The sequence below is a fragment of the Tursiops truncatus genome, chromosome 1 (assembly GCF_011762595.2).
Source record: "Tursiops truncatus isolate mTurTru1 chromosome 1, mTurTru1.mat.Y, whole genome shotgun sequence".
NCBI classification, from domain to species: Eukaryota; Metazoa; Chordata; class Mammalia; order Artiodactyla; family Delphinidae; genus Tursiops; species Tursiops truncatus.
In genome coordinates this window covers 148844721-148867785 of record NC_047034.1, presented here as the reverse complement: position 1 = coordinate 148867785, position 23065 = coordinate 148844721, and the positions used below count along the sequence as shown (strand labels likewise).

Here is a 23065-nt window from a genome sequence, read left to right as displayed (position 1 = left end):
TTTTATTTCCAAAAGAACACAAGTTACAGTTAAGTCTCAGGAGAACCCAGATTTCTGAGGAACAATACCTAAGGTCTGAGAGACCTGGTGGGTTATACATAGTTGTCAAAGTGTTGGCTGTAACCCCACTCCTTTTCTTTTTCCACACAACGATGCAAACTGGAGGTGAATGATTGAGGCCCCTCCAAGGCCTGCTCACCTGGTGGCCCGAGTCCTGCAGGGCCTTGGCTGCCGTTAGCCCTGACATGCCAGCTCCCACTACCACCACACGCTTGGGCAGCGGGGAGGTGTGGAGGCCCTCCTGGGCTGTGACCAGGATGGACTCGTATTCGGGGTCCTGGAAGCACTTGACCAAGTCCTCATCGTAGCCAAGGCAGCTGGGAGTAGCCAACAAGAGCCCCAAGATCAGGATTCCTGGGGCAGAGAGAGGAATGGGGGCTGCCTTTCTGGGGCTCTGTACCCTGCCCGTGGATGAGTGGGAGTGGTAAGATCAGGCAGTGTCTGTCGAATGTGTGGCTGTAAATGTGTGTTTGTGATTGTGTCTGTGTCTATGTTGTATGAATGTTTGTGTGAACGTGCTGGTGTTAGTTGTGCGATTGTGAATGTGGACTACAAGTTCACACGTGTGCACGTGACTAGAAACTCAAGAGTGTGTGCAGCTTCGTATTGGAGTGTAAATTCGCCTGCTTCTCTTGGTGAGTGTGTGTGTGTGTGAGCTTGTCTGTGACAAAGGTGCTGTGACTGTGAGTGTGTGATTATTGCCCTGCATAACCGTGCGATGTCTGTGATTTTATGTGAAGGGGATGTGTTTGTGGGAGAGTGTAGGTACCTGAGTAAATGTGTGGATGAATCTGTACAGAAAAGCGGGAGGGATTGTAGAAATGGGTGTGTGTTGGCCTGCGTTTGGAGGAGAGAGGATGATAGTTATGCCTTTGCTTGAGTTTGAGAGAGAACTCGGTTGCTTGTGTCTGATTCTGTGTGTGCATTTGTGCATGAGGTTGGGTGGCGGAGCCTGAGGGTGTCAGTATTCTTCAGGGCCGTGTGCATTTGTGAGAGGATGGATGTGTGTGTGTAGCAGTTCTCTTTGGGGAAGGGAAGCGGGGAAGCGGTGCCCAGTTTCTCAGTGACTAACAGAGCCCCACGGGAACTTGGCAATCCTGTTCTTCTACAGCCTTACAGTATTTTTCCAAAACGCTCCATGTTTCTAACGTGCAGTCAGGACTGGAAACCATAGTTAATGTATAACATGCAATAAGCCCGGAGTGACTGCTACAGTGAACAGTGCTTATGTACAGAGAAATTCACCTAAGAGTCTGAAACTCTGAGAGAGAGGCTGTGTGGTTTCCTTGGTGTCACCTGCTCTAAAGGGGAACAGCCAGGAGCTGGGACACACTGAGCTCCCTTGCATTAGCCCTAGGATTATTGGCAGGTGAGAACCCCCTTAGTCCAGTCTTTGTACAGGCAGGACAACCGAAGCTCTAAAAAGAAAAGGGAACTTCAGGGACCACCCACGGAGGAGGGGCAGGGACCAAGCTGGTTCCCAGGGCAGGCCTTTCCCAATGCCAGAAGAGCCTTCTGCAGGGGTGACTCCTCAGAAAAGAGGAGAGGGGTAACCATGCCTCAGGCAACAGACAGTCGAGCCTCCCCACAGCCCCCACCAGGCCTACTTCAACCTCCCTAACCCATTCTCTACCCCTGACAAGTTTTCCCATCTCCCTGAGCTACCACCATTCTGTCTCAGTGCCATCACCTTCCCCTTGAGTGGGCCCAACCCCCAGAATCACTCTCCAGACCTGTATCCATCCTCTCAACTCACTTTCAACACCTGGATGTATCCCTAGCCCCTGACCGAGCTCCTGTCCCATCTCAGTTCCCACCTCCCTTCCCCTGGCCTGGCCCTATGCCCAGACTCCCCCTTGGACCCATCTCGACCCCCTGGCTCATCCCCACTCCCCAGTCTAGCTCCCCTCCCTGTTTCACTGTCCAACACCTCCTTCCTCAGGTACTTCCGTCTCAGACCCAGAGGAGGGACCCCACTTACCTCTCATCTTGACCATGGCCCTGCAGCTCGTGCTGAGCCCGGGACAACTCTCCCTCCCTTTATGAGGATTCGGCTCCACCCAGCAGTAGCTGGCCTCCTCCCACTAGGCTGCCTCAGGGCCCTGTTGGCTGGGCCAAGCAGAGAAGCCCTGCCCTCCAGGCCTGGGCTGTCAGGGGAGATGACTGTTCTGTCTCTAGCCTCATCTTCTGCACCTCCACCTTCCTCCTGGCCCATCTCCCTTCCTAGAGAAAGCCCCTTCTCCCAGCTCAGAGCCCAGCCAGTGGGGAGGAGGGGTTGTGGGAACCCAGTGGACTGTACCAAACCTGCTGTGACCATCTCCCAGGAAGGGGTGAGGGTTGGGAATGAGCATCTGGACCGGTTTGGAAGTCCAGTGTCTGGACTCCCAGCGCAGGGCAAAGCTCCTGGCTGCTCCCACTAGAGAACGTCCCTGTTCCACTGCTGCCTCACTGTGGAAGCTTCTGCTCCGAGGTGGGGATTCTAGCCATGAATTCCCATGGGAGGGCTGGGCCCTCCCCACCCCTCTCAGGTGCTCCCTCTGCAGGCAGGGCAGAGGTCTCTGGTCCTGCCCATTTGCAGTGGGGAGTGGCCTTTTTTTCTCCTTTCCTCTGGGGCCCTCAGGGCTTCCTTAGGCGCAGGCAGGTTTCTCTGGCCCTGAAATTTCTTCTCCCGAGGAATCAGGCCATCTGGCTGTGGTGCCAATACTAGCCCTTTGTTCTCTCCACAGTGCAGGTGGAGAGAGAAGTGGGCAGGAAACATGCACAGAGCAGCAGCCTGGGGCTGGGGAGGGGGGCAAGAGTGCGAGCAGACATGCAGCAGCTGAGACACAGGACTCAGATCCTGGACACCAGTGGTGGCATAGAGGAAAGGGCAATAGCAATGGAATCGAATAGAACTGAGTTCGAATCCTGCTTTGTCATGTTGTAGCTGTGTGTCTTAGGACATATGGTTTATACTTCTCTGAGCCTGGGTTTCCTTATCTGTAAAATGGGGCAACAATACTTTCTTTACAGGGTATTTCAAGGATTAAATGAGATGATGTGTGAAGAGCTTGGCATAGGTAGGTACCTAAGCTGGTTTCCTTCTTTCATTTTGGAGATACGGTTTGTCACACACAGTTGTAATATCTTTAAAAAGGGATAGTTCCTCCACCACAGGGTTGCTGGGAGCACCAGATAGAATAATGCTTGGAGAGTTACTGTGTGAATTGCTGGGTTTTAGACGCAGGTCAAGGACTCTCTCTCTCTCTTGCTCTCTCTATTGTTGCTTCTTTTATTTTTAACAGCTTTATTGAGATATAATTTATATACCATACAACTCACCCATTTGAAGTGAACAATTCAATGTTTTTTGTGTATTCACAGTATTGTCCTACTATCACCACAGTCAGTCAATTTAAAAACATTTTCATCATTCCAAAAAGAAATACCCCATACAGTTCAGCCATCACTCCCCCTTCTCCGCATCTCCCCAACCTTAGACGTCCACTATTCTGCTTTCTGTCTGTGTGGGTTTGCCTGTTTTGGACATTTCATGTAAATGTAATCATACAATATGTGGTCTTTTATGACTGGCTCCTTTCATTTAACATAATATTTTCAAGATTCATCCATATTTCAGCATGTATCAGTACTTCATTTTTTATGGCTGAATAATATTCCATTTATGACTAAATAATATTCCATTTATACCACATTTTGTTTATCCATTCATCATTTGGGTTTGGCCATTTGGGTTTCTCCCCACTTTTTGGCTATTGTAGGCAGTGTTGCTATAAACATTCATTTTATCAATATATGGGCATAGTTTTTCATTTTTCTTAGGTATACACTTTGGAGTGGAATCGCTGGGTTGTATGTTAACTCTGTTTAACTTTTTGAGGAACTACCAGATTCGTTTCCAAAATGCCTGTACCATTTTACTTTCCCACCAGCAATGAATGAGAGTTCCAATTTCTCCTCATCCTTGACAACACTTGTTATTATCTGTGCTTTTGTTTATAGCCATCCTAGTGGGTGTAAAGTACGAACTCATTGTGTTTCTCATTTGCACTTCCCCAGTGACCAATGACATTAAGCATCTTCTCATGTGCTTAATGGACATTTGTATATCATCTTTGGAGAAATGTATTTTCAGATCCTTTACCCATTTTTTCATTTGTTTAATTGTCTCTTTATTACTGAATTGTTAGGGCCCTTTATACAGTGTAGATAAAAGTCCCTTATCACATATGTGATTTGCAAATGTTTCTGACAGCCCCATTCTGTGGGTTGCCTTTTTACTTTCTTGGTGTCCTTTGAAGCAGAAATGTTTTCAATTTTGAAGAATCCTTATTTTTTTCTTTTGTTGCTTATGCGTTTGGAGTCATTGCCTACTCCCAGGTCATGAAGACTTACCCTTTGCTTTCTTCTAAAAGTTTTATATTCTTAGCTCTTATATTGAGGTCTTTGGTCCATTTTGAAGCAATATTTGTATATGATGTGAAGTAGAGATCCAACTTCCTCCTTTTGCATATGGTTATTCAGTTGTCTCAGCATATTTTATTAAAAAGACTATTCTTTTCTCATTAAATTGTCTTGGAAAATTTGATCCTTGTCAAAAATCAATTGACCAGGGCTTCCCTGGTGGGGCAGTGGTTGAGAGTCCGCCTGCCAATGCAGGGGACACATGCCGCTGAGCGGCTAGGCCCGTGAGCCATGGCCGCTGAGCCTGCGTGTCTGGAGCCTGTGCTCCGCAATGGGAGAGGCCACAACAGTGAGAGGCCCGCGTACTGCAAAAAAAAAAAAAAAAAAAATCAATTGACCATAAATGTGAGCATTTATTTTTGGACTATCAATTCTATTCCATTGATTTACATGCAAATCCTTATGACTCTACCACACTGTCTTGCTTACTGGTTACTATAGTTTTGTAGTAAGTTTTTTTGTTTTTTTCTACGTCTTTGTTGGAGTATAATTGCTTTACAAAGTTGTGTTAGCTTCTGCTGTATAACAAAGTGAATCAGCTATACGTATATCCCCTCTCTCTTGCGTCTCCCTCCCCTCCTCCCTATCCCTACCGTCTAGGTGGTCACAAAGCACCAAGCTGATCTCCCTGTGCTATGCGGCTGCTTCTCACTAGCTAGCTATTTTATATTTGTTGGTGTATATATGTCAATGACACTCTCTCACTTCGTCCCAGCTTACCCTGCCCCTCCCTAAGTTTTAAATTGGTAAGTTTGAGTCCTCCTACTTTGTTCTCCTTAAAGACTGTTTTGCCTATTCTGGGTGGTTTGAACTTCCATATGAATTTTAGGATCAGCTTGCCAATTTCTGCAAAATGCCAGCTGGGATTATGATAGGGATTATGTTGAGTCTGTAGATAATTGAGGGAATATTCACATGTTAGCAGCATTTAGTATTCTGATACATGAACATGAGATATCTTTCCATTTATTTAGATCATCTTTATTTATTTAAGCAATGTTTTGTAGTTTTCAGAGCATAGCTTTATACTTCTTTTGTTAAAGGTATTCCTAAGTATTTTATTATTTTGATGCTATTGTAAATGGACTTAATTTCATTTTTAAATTGTTTATTACAACTGTATAGAAATACAGAGTAAGAACTAAGTGGTTTCTGTGCTTTATTCTACTGATATGGTGTACTACATTAATTGATTTTCAAATGTTAAACTAATCTTGCATTCCTGGGAGGTTGGGGACTCTTACAGTTGCTACTGTTACTGACAAAGAGAAGAGGAGGCCCCACAGTTTGGTAGGGTCCAGGCAGGAAATCCTGGTGGAGCCTGAAGTTACCATGGGTCTCATGTACCTACTTTTGGTACTTTCTAGAGAGCACGTTCACCTGCTGAATTAGCTTCACGCTGACAAGCTTCCTGGGGTCTCAGCAGACCAGGAAAGGCCTTGGGGAGTGAGCTGACTGAAAGGGCTTGTCTGGAGACCCTGTGTGGTAGGCTGAACAATGGCTCCCCAAAGATGTCTATGTCCTAAGTCCTGGAACCTTGTGAAAGGGAGTGTGCAGATGTGATTAAGTGAAGCATTTTGAGATGGGGAAATGATCCTGGATTATTCAGATGGGCTCTAAATATAATCATAAGGGTCCTTATAAGACGGAGGCAAGAAGGTCAGAGGGGAAGAAGGTGATGTGAACATGGAAGAAGAGGTTGGAGTGATTTGGCTACAACCCAAGGGATGCCAAAGTAGCCTCTAAAAGATGGAAGATGGAAGAAACAGATTCTCCCCTGGAGCCTCCAGGAGGAGCCAAGCCTGCCAACACCTTGACTTTAGCTCCTTAAGACTCTTTTTGGACACCTCTAAAGTATAAAAGAATACATTTGTGTTGTTTCAGGCCACTACGTTTGTGACAATTTGTTACAGCAGCAACAGGAAACTAATATACTCCACCTCCTGGTTTTCTGGGCAGCACAGGTTTGAGCATTAGAACTCTTTCTCAAACCCCATCACAACCGACTTCTGAGGGCTCTTGTCCCCCTGTCCCTCCTAGTTCTACATCTTGAGTCTCAAAACACTCCTGTGTATGCTCCTGATAGTTCCTCAGAGCTTTGCAGGCATACAACCTGGTGAGATGGGAACACAGCAGTAATGCGATCAGGCCACCAGTGTTTAATTCTTGTGTCAGCTACTCATGAGCTGTGTTGGTGGGCAAGTCACATCACTTTTCTGAGCCTCAACAGATGTGGGTTTCCTTCTTTTCTGTTGTATGTCCTGAGGGAGACTGGTGCAATGGGAACAAACCCTTGACTCAGAACCAGGACACCTGGATGCCAGTTCTGACCTGTTTTACTGTGCGATCTTGTTTAGGTACTTTCCCCTCTGGGTCTCAGCCTCCTTATATATAATATGGATCCAGGGATGGAGCGCGGCATTACATCAAGAATTACAAACTCAAAACGATTTAGGGATCAGACGAGTAAAGTAAATGCATGAGGTGTTTGGGTGTAATACAACATGGAGTGGCGGGGCTTGTATCTAGAATTGAGTCCATGCCCTACCTAAACACATTAAAACGAACACCACACATGCATGCACACACATACACACACAGAATATATTGAAATAAATAATAAAACTCATCAGTTAGTTCCTTTGATACCTGCTCATCAAAATACCCTTGGGAGCCCTTCTAGTCCTGACATCCTCCGACCCCCCGACATGCTCAAGTACAATTTTAAGTGTACAGTTGGATGAGTTTTAATAATTGTATGCACTCATGTAATCCACCACTCCAACTAGTTTATAGAGCAGTTTCATCACCCCATAAAGTTCCCTTGTGCTCCTTCAAGACTGTCTCTACACCTCCTCTCCCTGCAACCAGTGTTCTGATTTTTTTCTACCATAGATTTAACTTGTTTTTAAACTTCATATAATGAAGCCATTTTGTGTTGTGTTTTCATCTCAACATGTTTTTGAGATTTGTCCGTGTTTTTGCACATAGTAATTCATTTTTATTGTTGAGTAGTATTCTACTTTATAGATATACCGCAATTTGTTTATCCATTTCCTGTTAATGGATATCTAGATTATTTCTAATTTTGGGCTGTCATAAATAAAATTGCTATTAATATTTGTGTCCAAGTCTTGATTTGTGTACAAGTTGATTTTCCTGGATAAATACCTAGGCATAGAATTGCTGGATCATAGGAGTAACTCTATGTTTAACTGTTTGAAGAAGTGTTACACTGTTTTCAAAGTGTCTGCACCATTTTACATTCCCACCAGTAGTGTATGAGGGTTCTCATTTCTCCACATCCTGGCCAGCACTTGTTATTATGTGATTTTTTAATCCTAGTCATCCTAGTGGGTATGAAATTGTATCTCACTGTGATTTTGATTTGCATTTTCTTAATGATTAACGATGTTGAGCATCTTTTCACGTGCTTATTGACCATCTGTATATCCTCTTTGGAGATGTGTATTAAGCTACTTTGCCCATTTTTTTTTCATTCTGTTATTTGTCTCTTTTCTATTATGTTGTAAGCATTCATTATGTATTGTAGATACAAGTCTTTTATCAGATAGATGCACATATATTTACAAATATGTTCTACCATTGTGTAAGTTTTCATTTTCTTGCTGTTTTTTGAAGCATGGAATTTTAAAATTTTGATGAGTTTCACATTATCTATTTTTTCTGTTATTGCTTGTGCTTTTGGTATCATATCTAAAAACCTATTGCCAAATCTGAGGTCATGAAGGTTTACCCTTCTGTTTTCTCCTAATAGTTTTATATTTTTAACACATATTTTGGTCATTGGTTCATTTTGTGTTAGTTTTTGTATATGGTTTGAGATAAGGGTCCAACTTCATTCTTTTGCCTGTGGCTATCCAGTTGTCCCAGCACCATTTGTTGGAAAGGCTGTTATTTCTCCATTGCATAATTTTGACACTCATCAAAAATCATGGACATGATTTGACCACGAACATATGATTTTATGTCTGGACTCTTATACTGTCTTGATTACAGTTTGTTTGTTTTTGCAGTACACAGGCCTCTCACTGTTGTGGCCTCTCCCATTGCAGAGCACAGGCTCCAGACGCGCAGACCCAGCGGCCACAGCTCACGGGCCCAGCCGCTCCACGGCATGTGGGATCTTCCCGGACCAGGGCACAAACCCGTGTCCCCTACATCGGCAGGCAGACTCTCAACCAGTGCACCACCAGGGAAGCCCTGATTACAGTTTTGTAGTAAGTTTTGAAATTGGGAAGCCTGAGTATTCCTACCTTGTTATTCTTGTATTGTTTTGGCTATTCTAAGTTCCTTAAATTTCCATATAAATTTTAGAATAAAGTTGTCAATTTCTACAAAGAAGTCAGCCATGATTCTGGTAGGGATTGCATTTAATCTGTAAATCCATTTGAGAAGTATTGTCATTTTAATAATATTATCTTCTGATCAATGAATGTGGGTTGTTTTTCCATTTATTTAGATATTCTTTAGTTATTTCAAAAATGTTTTGTAGTTTTCAGAGTATGATTTTTGTACTTTTGTTTTTAAAGAATATTTTTCTGAATGAGGTGAAGTTCATATAACATAAAATTAACTATTTTAAAGTGTGCAATTCAGTGGCACATTCACTATATATTCACAGTACATTCACAATGTTATGCAACCACCACTGTTATCAAGTTCCAAACATTTTAATCCCCACAAAAGAAAACCTTGTACCCAGTAAGCTGTCACTCTCCATCCCTCCCTCCCTGCATTTCCTGGCCACTATCAATCTTCTCTCTTTGTCTATGGATTTATCTGGATATTTCATATAAACGGAGTCATACAATCTGTGATTTTCTGTGTTTGTCTTCTTCCACTTAGCATAATGTTTTGGAGGCGCATCCACTTTGTAACATGTATTCGTATTTCATTCCTTTTAATAGCTGAATAATATTCCATTGACTGTATAGACCATATTTTGTTTATCCATTCATCTGCTGATGGGCATTTAGGTTGTTTCCACCACTGGATTATTGTGAGTAGTGCTGCTATGCACATTTGTTTACAAGTATTTGAGTACTTGTTTTCAATTATTTTGGGTATTCTGTTAGTTTCCCAGGGCTGTCATAACAAATTAGCACAACAATTGAAACTTATTCTCTCAGAGTTATAGAAGTTAGAAGGCCTAAATCACAGTGTTACCAGGGCCATGCTCTTTGCAAAGCCTCTAGGGGAGAATTCTTTCTTGCCTCTTCCAGGTTTTGGTGGCTCCAGGTGTTCCTATGTTTGGGGCCACCTGATTGCAATCTTTACCTCTGTCTTTAAACGGTCTTCCTCTTTTCTGAGTGTCTCAAATCTCCCTGTCTTCTTTTATAAGGACACCATTATTATTATTATTTTTTTTTCCGGTACGCGGACCTCCCACCGTTGTGGCCTCTCCCGTTGCGGAGCACAGGCTCCGGACGCGCAGGCTCAGCGGCCATGGCTCACGGGCCCAGCCGCTCCGCGGCATGTGGGATCTTTCCGGACCGGGGCACGAACCCGTGTCCCCTGCATCGGCAGACGGACTCCCAACCACTGCGCCACCAGGGAAGCCCCCAGGACACCATTATATTTAAGTCCCACCCTAAAACAGGATGATCACGTCTCAAGATATTTAATTTAATTGCATCTGAGCAGCCCATCTTCCCAAATAAGGTCACATTCACAAGTACCAAAGATTAAGACCTGAACATATCTTTTGAGGGGACCACTATTCAATCCACTACAATCCACCCTCTGCCTCCCCCAAATTCATGTCTGTCTCATGTGCAAAACATATTAACCCCCAAGTTCCCCAAGGTCTTAACCCATTACAATGTCAGCTTAATTCAAGATCTCACCTAAGTATTATCAGCTCAAAAGTTTCAAATCTCTATCTAAATATCATCTAAATCAGGTATGGGGAAGACTTTGGGTATGATCCATCCTAGGGCAAAATTCTTCTCCATCTGTGGACCTTTGAACCTAGAAAATAAGTTATATGCTTCCAAAATATAAAGGTGGGACAGGCATAGAGTAGACATTTTCATTCAAAAAGGGAGAAATTGGAAGAAATAAAGGGGTTCATGGGTTCCAAGCAAGTTTGAAATCCAGCAGGGCAAATTTCATTCGGTTTCAAAGCTTGAGAATAAAGCCCTATAGCTTGCTGCCCTGCCCTCTTGACTCACAGCTCTACCTTTCGGGTCCATGGCTCTGCCCTCTGGACCTGTGTCTCTAACCTCTGGACCTGCAGCTCTGCCCTCTACTTCTGCTTCATCCTCTGCCTCTGCCCTTGGAGTCATTCTTTTCTTTTCCTGAAGGGTAGCACATGTTTGAAACTAAGTTGCATTATCAGCCCATTTCCAATTTTAGAATTTGGAAGTCCAACAGTCTTCTCTCATTTTTTTCTGTCTCTGTTTCTTTCAGTCCATGCTGGCAGTGTTTCTGCTGATATAACCTTCTCCAAAACCTTGTAGATCTTCGGTGTATGTCACTGTGGTGGGGGTGCAGTCCATGCCATATATATAAGGTCTCTCTGCAGAGCTTTCCGAGATAATCCCATATCTATTCCTGGTTTCTGTTGAGATGATTGATGGATCCATGAGTTACATACCTACTCTTTTTAGCAAAATGTTGTCCAGCCCTGTCCTTGGTCTTCTCTCCAGAGCATGCTTTCCCCAAAATGAGTTTCCTAATTTGAGTATCCTTTGCAATCAGGATTGCCTGAGAACCTCCCAAATCATCAAGGACTGATTCCTTTTAGCTTAGCACTTGCTTCCTCAATTTATCTTTTTCCTCTCACATTTTACTATAAGCAGCAGGAAATACCAGGCTGTGCTTTTGACACTTTGCTTGGAAATCTCCTCAGCTAAATATTAAGTTCATCACTCACAAGTTCTTTCCATCTAACAGGAGAACACAAGCAAAATGTAATGCCAATTTGTAACAAGGATTACCTTTCCTCCAGTTTCTAATAACATGCTCCTCATTTCTTTCTGAGACCTTTTAAGAACAAGCTTAACACCTGGATTTCTATCAAACATCTCTTCAAGGGGATCAAAGCATTTTCTATGAAGCACCTCAAAATTCTTCCAGCATCTACCCATTCGCCAAATCCAAGGCCACTTCCACTTTTTTAGGTGTTTGTTACAGGAGCACCATTTTCCTGTACTAAAATCTTTATTAGTTTCTTTGGGCCGTCAAAACAAATTGCCACAAACTGGGTCACTTAAAAAAACATAAAAATTTCTCTCACAATTGTGGAGGCCAGAAGGCTAAAATCAAGGTGTCAGTTGGGGTACACTCCCTCCAAAGACTCTAAAAGAGAACACTTCCTTGCCCCTTCTAGCTTCTAGAGGCTACAGGCATTTCTAGATTTGGGCTACCTGATCTCAGTCTCAGCCTCTGTCTTCACATGGTCTTCTTTCCTATGTGTCTGAGTGTTTCAAATCTCCCACTGCCTTTCTCTTAGAAGGAAAACTGTTACTGGGCTTAGGGCACAGCTTAAATCCAAGATGATCTCATCTTAAGATTCTTAATTACATCTGTAAAGACCCTTTTTCCAAATAAGGTCACATTAACATGTTCTAGGAGTAAGGACTTGGACATAATCTTTGGGGACCACTATTCTAACTACTATGGATATCTATTCAGGAGTTGAATTGTGGGTCATATATGTTTAATTTTTTGAGGACCACCAAATTATTTTCTGTAGTGGCTGAACCATTTTACATTCCTACAAGCAATGTATGAGGGTTCTAATTTCTCCATATACTTGTCAACGTCTGTTATTTTCCTTTTTAAAAACTACAGCCATTCTATTGGGTATGAAGTGGTATCTCATTGTGGTTTTGATTTGCCTTTCCCTGATGACTAACGGAGTTGACCATATTTTCATGTGTTTGTAGGCCATTTGTATTTATTCTTTGGAGAAATATCTGTTCAAATGACTTTGTTCATTTTTAAAATGGGTTGTTTGTCTTTTTGCTGTTGAATTGTAAGAATTATTTATATATTCTGGATACTAGCAAGTATTTTCTCCCATTCTGTAGGTTGACTTTTCACTTTCTTCATAATGTCCTTTGATACATAGAAGTTTAAAATTTTGATGAAGTTAAATTTTTTTTTCTTTTTTTCCTTGTACTTTTGGTGTTTTATGTAAGACCATATTGCCAAATTCAAGGTCATGAAGGTTTACCACTATGTTTTCTTCCAAGAGTTTTATAGACTTAACTCTTATTTAAGTCGTTGGTCCATTTTATTTGTTTATTTATTTATTTTGTTAACATCTTTATTGGAGTATAATTGCTTTACAATAGTGTGTTAGTTTCTGCTTTATAACAAAGTGAATCAGCTATACATATACATATATCCCCATATCTCCTCCCTCTTGCCTCTCCCTCCCACCCCTCGGTCACAAAGCACCGAGCTGATCTCCCTGTGCCATGCAGCTGCTTCCCATTAACTATCTATTTTACATTTGGTAGTGTATATATGTCCATGCCACTCTCTCACTTCGTCCCAGTTTACCCTTACCCCTCCCCATGTCCTCAAGTGCATTCTCTACGTCTGCATCTTTATTCCTGTCCTGCCCATTGGTCCATTTAAAATAATTTTTGTACATGGTGTGAGCAATAGCTCCAACCTCACTCTTTTGAATTTGGATGTCCAGTTGTCCCAGCACCATTTGTTGAAGAGTCTGTTGCTTCCCCATTGAATAGTCTTGGCACCCTTGTCAAAAATCTATTTGCCGTAAAGGTAGGAGCTTGATTCTGAATTCTCAGTTCTATCCCATTGGTCTATATATCTACCCTTATACCTGCAAACGACCTATTTTGTTTATGTAGGTTTGTAGTAAGTTTTGAAAGTGGGAAGTGTGGGGCCTCCTACTTCGTCTTTCTTTTCAAGATTGTTTAGGATATTCAGGGCCCCTTGAAATTTCATGTGAATTTGAGGATCTGCTTTTACATTTCTGTAAAAAACGCTGTGGGATTTTGATAGGAATTGCCCTAAATCTGTAGGCCATTTTAGGTAGCGTTGCCATCTTAACAATATTAAGTACTCCAATCCACAAACACAGAATGTCTTTCTATTTATTCAGGTCTTCTTTAATTTCTTTCAGCAATGTTTTGTAGATTTCAGTGTACACGTCTTTCCACTCCTTGGTTAAATTTTAAATTTAGTGTGCAAGTCTTTTACTTCCTTGGTAAAGAATAGTATACTATCAGATACTATAATAAATAGTATTGATTTCTTAATTTTCTTTTTTATTTTAAATTGCTATTATATAGAAATACAACTGACTTTTGTGTGCTAACTTTGTATCCAGCAACATTGCTGAATTCATTTATTAGTTTCAAGAGTTTTTTTGCTGGGGGGTGGGTGGATTCTTTAGGTTTTTTAAATATAAGATCATGCCATCTGCAAATGGGGATAGTTTTATCCCTATTCTTCCTTTTAATTTGGATGCCTTTTATTTCTTTTTCTTGCCTAATTGCTCTATCTAGTACTTTCTGTACAATGCTGGATAGAAGTGGCAAAAATGAACATCTTTATCTTGTTTCTCATCTTAGGGGGAAGGCCTTCAGTCTTTTACCATTGAGTATGATGTTACCTGTGAGTTTTTCATAAATGCTCTTTATCAGTTTGGGGAAGTTCCCTTCTATTCTTAATTTAAGTATTTTTTTATCATGAAAGTGTGTTGTATTTTGTCAAATGCTTTTTCTGCATCAAGTGAGAGGATCATGTGGTTTTTCTCCCTTCATTCTATTAATGTGATTGATTTTTTTCTTGATTGATTTTTGTATGATGAGGGGTCCTTGAATTTCTGGGATAAATATCACTTGCAATCTTTTTAATATGTGGCTAGATTTTATTTGCTAATAGTTTGTTTAGGATTTTTGCATTTATATTAACAAAGAATATTGATCTGTGGATGTGATTTCTTTTCCAGATCTCTTTGTCTGGCTGTAGTATCAGGGTAATATTCGCTTCACAGAACGACTTTGGAATTGTTCCCTCCTCTTCTATTTTCTTGGAAGAGTATAAGAAGGAGTGGTGTTGATTCTTTCAAAAATAACTGGTAGAATTCATCAGTGAAGCCATTTGGTCCTGGGATTTCATTTGTTGGGAGTTTGTTTGTTTTTTTAAATTACTGATTCAATCATTTTACTTGTTATGAGTCTCTTAAGATTTTCTATTTCTTCTTGAGTCAGTTTGGTAGTTTGTGTGTTTCTGGGAAATTGTCCGTTTCTTCTAGTTTATCTAATTTATTGGCATGTAATTGTTCATGGTATTTCTTTACAATACTTTTTAATTCTGTAAGGTTCTAGTAATGTCCCCACTTTCATCTCTGATTTTATTAATTGAAGTCTTCTCTATTTTTCTCTTAGTCAATCTAGCTAAAGTTTTGCCAATTTTGTTGAACTTCTCAGAGAACCAACTTCTGCTTTTGTTGATTTTCTCTATTGTTTTTCTATTCTCTATTCCATTTAACTCTGCTCTAATCTTTACTATTTCCTTCCTGGCTTTGGCTTTGCTGGGTTTGGGTTGAGTTTACTCTTTTTTATACCCTCACCCTCAGTTCCTTAATATGAAAACTTAGGTTATTGACTTGAACTCTTTCTTCTTTTTTAATGGAGGCATTTGCAGTTATACATTTTCCTCTGAGCACTGCATCAGCTGCATCTGTAAGTTTTGATATATTTTGTCTTAATTTTCATTGGCCTCAAAGTATTTTCTAATTTCCCTGTGATTTCTTCTCTGATTCACTGATTATTTAACAGTGTGTTGCTAAATTTCTACATGTTTGTGAGTTTCCCATATTTTTCTTTCATTTCTAATTTTATCTCATTGTGGTTAGAGAACATACTTTGTTTTATTTCTATCCTTTTAAATTTATTGAACTTTTTTATGGCCTAGTAAATGGCTTATCCTGAAGAATGTTCCATGTACACTTGAGAAGAATGTATATTCTGCTGTTGTTGGGTAGAGTTTTCTATAGATTCATATTAGGTCTAGTTGGCTTATAGTGTTGTTCAAGTCTTCTGTTTCCTTGTTGTTCTTCTTCATAATTGTCCTATCCATCATTGAAAGTAAGCTATTGAAGCCTCACCTATTATTGAGTTGCCTATTTCTCCATTTATTTAATTTTTGCTTTATGTGTTTTGGCGTTCTGTTATTACATGCACATATATTTATTATTGTCATGTTGTCCTGATGTATTGATTCTTTTATCATTATAAAATATCCTTCTTTCTCTCTAGTAACATTTTTTGTTTTACAGTCTATTTTTATCCAATATTAGGATAGTGACTACAGCTTTCTTGGGGTTGCTGTTTGCATGACATATCTTTTTCTATCCTTTTAATATATTTGTATCTTTGACTCTAAAGTATATCTCCTATAAATAGCATATAATTAGATCTTTTTAAAATCCAGTCCGGCAATATTTACTTTTACATTTTATTATTTAATCCATTCACATTTAATCTTATTAATATAGTTAGCTTTACATCTGCCATTGTACTTTTTGTTTACTATATTTCTTATGTCTTTATTGTTCCTCTGTTTCTCCTTTACTGCTTTCTTTTGCATTAAGTGATTATTTTATGATGATACATTAAAATATTTTTTTAATTAAAAAAATTTTTTTTGAGTTAAAAACTATTTCTCTAGTGCTTACCACTTATATTTCATCAGTATCAGCCATATATTTATACTAGCTTAATTCTAGTGATATATAGAAGAGTTACTTCTATATAGCTTTATTCCATTTCCCCCCTTTTATGATATTATTGTTATACATATTACTTATATTAATTTTTTAAACCCCAAATACATTTTTATAATTATTACTTTACTATCTTTAGTCATTTTCTTAGCCCAATACAGATCTGCTCCCACTTACCTCCTTTGTGCTATTTTGGCACATATGTTTTTATATTTTATAGGCCCAACCATATATTATATATATATACTATTTTATAGAATTGCTTTTTTTGGGTAAATACTTAATTTTTTATAGTGGTAAAATACATCAAACATAAAATTTACCATTTTAACCATTTTTAAACGTACAGGATCAGTGGCATTAAGTACATTCACATTGTTTTGCAACCATCACCACTATTCATCTCCAAAACTTTTTCATCTTCTCAAATTGAAACTGAACCCATTAAACAATAATTTTCTATCCAGCCCCATCTCTAGCCCCTGGTAACCACCATTCTACTTTCTTCCTCTATGATTTTGACCTGCATTTGTTGTATATGTTTCAGACATAGTTTTCTAGGTTTTGATGGTCTTTTTATTTTGTTACAGTGTTTGCTACTGAGGGCAAAGATCACCTCTTGCTTAACTTTGAGTCACCCACAAATTATTTGTGCACTATTTACTAGTGAATTAAGATTTGTTGAAAAGACAAAACCTAGAATCTGGACAAATTTGAGAGATGAACAGGAAGACTGAGGTCCAAAGGCTGGAGGATTGGTGCAAATGGATCATTCATGCAGAGATGGAATGAAGTGAGTGGCAAAAGCTAGAGCACAGAAGGGGCCAAGAGAGTGAGAGAATCCAAGAGGACAAGAACCAGAGGCACAGAAAGAGAAGTGATAGTGAACACAAAAATGAGCTTACTGTGGCAACAGGACAATTTGTTACCTGCTCTAACAGTATGTATGCACTGGCTTCATGCAAAGGACTGAGCTATTATAGATATTTCGATATTTTAGAAAAAGAGCCTGATAAATAATTTGAACCAGTAAGTTAACACCATAAAACAGAAAACCAGTGGAATAGTCCCAAATAAGGATTATGTTTCCTCAGAGTGAAGTTTTAAGATGTCTGGCAATAAATTACTTTGTTATCCTCAGGCAAGTCTATGGTTCTTTTTTTTAAAATTGAAGTAGAGTTGATTTGCAATATTACATTAGTTTGAGGTGTACAACAAAGTGATTCAGTTATATGTTTTCAGATTATTTTCCATTATACATTATTACAAGATATTGCATATAGTTCCCTGTGCTATACAGTAAATACTTGTTGCTTATCTATTTTACATATAGTAGTTTGTAACTGTTAATTCCATTATCTTAATTTATCACCCCCCTCCTTACCCTTTGGTAACCATAAGTTTGTTTTCTATGTCTGTGAGTTTGTTTCTGTTTTGTAAATAAGTTTATTTGTATCATTTTTTTAGATTCCACAAATAAGTGATATTGTATGACATTTGTCTTTCTCTGTCTGACTTCACTTACTATGATAATCTCTAGATCCATCCATGTTGTGCAAATGGCATTATTTCGTTCTTTTTTATGGCTGAGTAATATTCCATTGTATATATGTACCACTTCTTCTTTATCCATTCCTCTGTCAATGGACATCTAGGTTGCTTCCATGTCTTGGCTATTGGAAATAGTGCTGCAATGAACATTGAGATGCATGTGTCTTTTTGAATTAGGGTTTTCTCTGGATATATGCCCAGGAGTGGGATTGCTGGATCATATGGTAGTTCTATATTTAGTTTTTTAAGGAACCTCCATTGTTCTCCATAATGGTTGTACCAATTTACATTCCCACCAGCAGTGTAGGAGGGTTCCCTTTTCTCCATATCCTCTCCAGCATTTATTGTTTGTAGATTTTTTAATGATGGCCAATCTGATTGGTGTGAGGTGACACCCCATCGTAGTTTTGGTTTGCATTTCTCTAATAATTAGTGATGTTGAGCATCTTTTCATGTGCTTTTTGGCCACCTGCATGTCTTTTTTTGAGAAACGTCTATTTAGACCTTTTGCCCATTTTTTGATTGGGTTGTTTGTTTTTTTGATACTGAGCTGCGTGAGCTGTTTGTACATATTGGAGATTAATCTCTTGTTGGTTGCATCATTTGCAAATATTTTCTCCCACTCTGTGGGATGTCTTTTCATTTTGTTTATGGTTTCCTTTGCTGAGCAAAGGCTTAATTAGGTCCCATTTGTTTATTTTTGTTTTTATTTCTTTTGCCTTGGGAGACTGATCTAAGAAAATGTTGCTACAAATTATTGCAGAGAATGTTTTGCCTATGTTCCCTTCTAGGAGCTTTATGGTGTCATCTCTTATATTTAAATCTTTAAACCATTTTGAGTTTATTTTTCTATGTGGTGTGAGAGAGTGTTCTACAATAATTTCATTGATTTACATGTGGCTGTCCAGCTTTCCCAACATCACTTGTTGAAGAGGTATAATAGATTTTTAAATCAGCAAAAAGAAGAAAAAAATGTATTTATGCTGTCTTTTATAATCACATAATTACCATTAATGGTGATCTTATCAGTGTGGATATGAATTACTGTCTAGGGTTACTTGCTTTCAGCTTGAAAAACTTTCTGTAGTATTTCTTGCAGGATGAGTCTGCTAGCAATATATTCTGTTAGTTTTTGCTTATCTGGGAATAGCTTTATTTCATCCTCATTGTTTTGAAAGATAGCTTTGCTGAATATAGGATTATTGGTTAACAGATTTGTTTTTCTTTGAGCACTATGAATATGTTATCTCACTGCCTTCTGGTCTCTATTATTTCTGCTGAGAAGTCAGCTGTTAATCTTATTGAGGTTTCCTTGTCAAAACTAGTTGTTTTCCTATTTTTTCTTTTATATTTATATATTTTATTTTCCCCTTTATTTCTTTCATTATGTCTTTGATCTCTTCTTTTTTTAACATCTTTATTGGAGTATAGTTACTTTGCAACATTGTATCAGTTTCTGCTGTATAACAAAGTGAACCATCTATACGTATACATATATCCCCATACCTCCCTCCCCTCTCCCTCCCATGCTCCATATCCCACCCCTCAAGGTGGTCACAAAGCACAGAGCTGATCTCCCTCTGCTATGCAGTAGCTTGCCACTTGCTATCTATTTTACATTTGGTAGTGTATATATGTAAAAGCTACTCTTTTTTTTTTTTCTGCTTCTTTCTCCCTCTCCTCTCCTTATGGAATTTCTATTATGTGTTTGCTGGTGTGCTTAATGGTGTCCCGTTTTCTGTGAGACTGTTCATTATTCTTCATTCGTTTTTCTCTCTATTCTTTGGATTAAGTAATCTCTATCAGTCTATCTTCATGTTTGCTAACTCTCTTCTACTTGATAAATTCTGCTGTTGAAAACCTTTAGCGAAATTTTCATTTCAGTGATTGCATTTTTTACCTCCATTTCCATTTGGTTATTTTATTATAATTTCTATCTCTACAAAAAGATATTGATATTGTCTATAAATATGTTTATAATGGCCACATTCAAGAAATTTTCTGTTAAATCTGACACCTGATCACCCTCACAGGCAGTTATTGTCTATTATTTTAGTGTATGGTTCATACTTTCCTGTTTCTCTGCATGTTTCATAATTTTTTCTTGAAAACTGGACATTTTAGATAAGATATTGTTGCAATTCTGGGTTCTCATCTCCACACTCCATGGCTTGTTATTGTCATTTACTTTTTTGTTTAGTAACTAGCTGGATTATTTTAGTGATTATTTTAAAGAAGTCTCTCTGCCCCACCCCACCCCCCAGCAATTTAAACCTGTGATGTTAGTCCACAGAGAGGCACAGCTTTGGGTCTGCCCACAGTCAGTCTGAAATGACAGTGGTTTTGGCAGGGCTCTTTTCATCCCTTTCTCTGACCACATTCAGCTGTTAAACTCACTTCTTTTTTTTTTTTAATTAATTAATTTTATTATTTATTTTTGGCTGCATGGGGTCTTCGTTGCTGTCTGTGGACTTTCTCTAGTTGTGTCAAGCAGGGGCTACTCTTTGTTGCAGTGCATGGACTTCTCACTGCAGTGGCTTCTCTTGTTGCAGAGCACAGGCTCTAGGCACATGGGCTTCAGTAGTTGTGGCGTGCAGGCTCAGCAGTGGTGGCCCGCAGGCTCTAGAGCACAGGCTCAGTGGTTGTGGCACATGGGCTTAATTTCTTTGTGGCATGTGGGATATTCCTGGACCAGGGCTTGAACCTGTGTCCTCTGCATTGGCAGGTGGATTCTTAACCACTGTGCCACCAGGGAAGCCCTAAACTCCACTTCTTGCCAGCTAATCTATTGTTTTAAACAATACCCTGTGCATAAATGGCTCTATGGTCTAATTCAATCAAATCAGGGCTCCTTTGAAAGAAGCCTTTAACTTCTCCATACTCTGTTGCAAATGAAGTCAATTCCTTTGGGAAGACATTAGTAGCTATTTGCCTGCTTCCCTCTGCTCCCAGGCAAAATCTCTGTCAGTGCTCTGGAACTTGGAGTGTCTCTGAATGACAGCTCCAATTTAGGAGCTGCGTATTCAGTGGAGGGAGGGGGCAATAGCTTGAGGTTCTCTCAGCTTGCCTCCTTGGTATGAAGCCACCATGTTATGAGCCAGGACAAGGGTGATTTGGGTCCTGGTTTTCTCAGTGGTACTGCACTCATGGTAGATTCTCATTGGCATGAATCAGGGTTGGATGGAAAAAGGGAGTCCCCACGTCTTGACTGCATTCACCCAGAGCATAGCCTCAGCAGTAGATAGTTGGTAACATCCTGCCTCAGGATGAGACGTGCTGACATCCTACCCCTCTCAGGACAAAAGCCCTCTGACTAGGAGCTGGGGGAAGGGGAAGCCTGTGCTCTTGGCTACACCAGACTAGAGTGAAGTTTCTGTCTTGCTGCACTGTTAGAGGGATGGGTGGGAATAGTCTTGGTTCAAATACCACAGACTTGCTTTTCTTATTGAAGTTTTGTAGATTTTCTTGAATAGGTGCTTCTTCATTTGCTGTATGCCTTTAGGACCATTTCAGAGGTTTTAAATAGTTGTTTTAAAAGTAATTTTTGTGGGGAGACCTTCAAGATGGCAGAGCAGTAAGACGTGGAGGTCACCTTCCTCCCCACAGATACAACAGAAATACATCTACACGTGGAACAACTCCTACAGAACACCTACTGAACGCTGGCAGAAGACCTCAGACTTCCCAAAAGGCAAGAAACTCCCCACGTACCTGGGTAGGGCAAAAGAAAAAGGATAAACAGAGACAAAGGAATAGGGATGGGACCTGCACCTCAGGGAGGGAGCCGTGAAGGAGGAAAAGTTTCCATGCACTATGGAACCCCTTGACTGGCAGCGATGGGGGGGTGGGTGGGCGGGTGGGAAGCATCAGAGCCATGAAGGAGAGCGCAGTAGCAGGAGTACAGGGGGCAAAGTGGAGAGATTCCCACACAGAGGATTGGTGCCGACCAGCAGTCACCAGCCTGAGAAGCTTGTCTGCTCACCTGCCGGGGCGGGTGGGGCCTGGAAGCTGAGACTCGGGCTTCAGAGGTGAGATTCCAGGGAGAGGACTGGGATTGGCTGCATGAAGACAGCCTGAGGGGTCTACTGCAGCACAGCTAACCGGGAGGGTGTCTGGGGAAATGTCTGGACCTGCCGATGAGGCAAGAGACCATTTTCTCAGGGTATGGGAGGAGAAGGGATTCCTTCCCCATGTGCCCACAGTAGGCAGAGCTCCACCTAAGTGAGCTCCAGAGATGGGCATGAGCCACGGCTGTCAGCTCAGACCCCAGAGATGGGCATGAAATGTTAAGGCTGCTGCCAGTGCCACCAAGAATCCTGTGTGCGAGCACAGGTCACTATCCACACCGCCCGCCCTGGGGAGCCTGTGCAGCCCGCCACCGCCAGCGTCCCGTGATCCAGAGACAACTTCCCTGGGAGAACGCACGGCACACCTCAGGCTGTAACAACGTCATGCTGGCCTCTGCCGCCACAGGCTTGCCCCGCATTCCAATTATGACTACTGTACCCCTCCCTCCCCCAGGTCTGAGTGAGCCAGAGCCCCCTAATCAGCCGCTGCTTTAACCCCCTCCTGTCTGGAGTGGAACAGATGCCTGAGGACGACCTACATGCAGAGTTGGGGTCAAAACCAAAGCTGAACCCAAGGAACTGTGCAAACAAAGGAGAGAAAGGGAAATTTATCCATGCAGCCTCAGGAGCAGCTGATTAAATCCCCACAATCAACTTGATGTATCCTGCATCTGTGGAATACCTGAATAGACAATGAATCGTCCCAAAATTCAGTCAGTGGACCTTGGGAGCAACTGTAGACTTGGGACTTGCTGTCTGTGACTGATTAGTTTCTGATTTTTATGTTTACCTTAGTTTAGTTTTTAATGCTTGTTATCATTGGTGGATTTGTTTACTGGTTTCGTTGCTCTCTTCTTTTTTAAATTATTACTTTTATTTTAATAATTTAAAAACATAATTATTTTTTTCCCTTTCTTTTGTTCATCCCTTTGTTTCTGAGCCGTGTGGCTGACATGGTCTTGGTGCTCTGGCTGGGTGTCAGGCCTGAGCTTCTGAGGTGGGAAGGCTGAGTTCAGGACACTGGACCACCAGAGACCTCCCGGCACCACATAATATCAATCTGTGAGAGCTCTCCCAGAGATCTCTGTCTCAACGCTAAGAGCCAGCTCCACCCAACGGCCAGCAATCTCCAGTGCTGGATGCCCCATGCCAAAAAACTAGGAAGACAGGAACACAAACCCAT

The 23065-nt window shown here is 40.7% G+C and overlaps 1 protein-coding gene and 1 long non-coding RNA gene across 4 annotated transcripts in view; one reads left to right on the top strand and one right to left on the bottom strand.

Moving 5' to 3' along the window:
• LOC101331517 (L-amino-acid oxidase-like) overlaps positions 1-2106 on the bottom strand; it is a 7630-nt gene extending 5524 nt beyond the window's left edge. The window contains exons 1-2 of the mRNA XM_004327370.4: positions 2042-2106; positions 200-414 (exon numbers count right to left, since the gene is read on the bottom strand). Coding sequence (XP_004327418.1) covers positions 200-414; positions 2042-2057 — 231 coding nt within the window. The 5' untranslated portion in view covers positions 2058-2106. The remainder of the gene's footprint in view (positions 1-199; positions 415-2041) is intronic.
• Positions 1-23065, top strand: part of LOC141276302 (uncharacterized) — a 25649-nt gene extending 2584 nt beyond the window's left edge. Inside the window, exons 2-5 of one of the 3 annotated variants that reach the window (XR_012325586.1) lie at positions 3073-3119; positions 8601-8765; positions 21422-21506; positions 22337-23065. This is a non-coding gene — a long non-coding RNA (uncharacterized lncRNA). Of the gene's footprint in view, positions 1-3072; positions 3120-8561; positions 8766-21421; positions 21507-22336 lie in introns of all 3 variants that reach the window. The other 2 variants (XR_012325587.1, XR_012325584.1) reach the window with 2 other exon arrangements.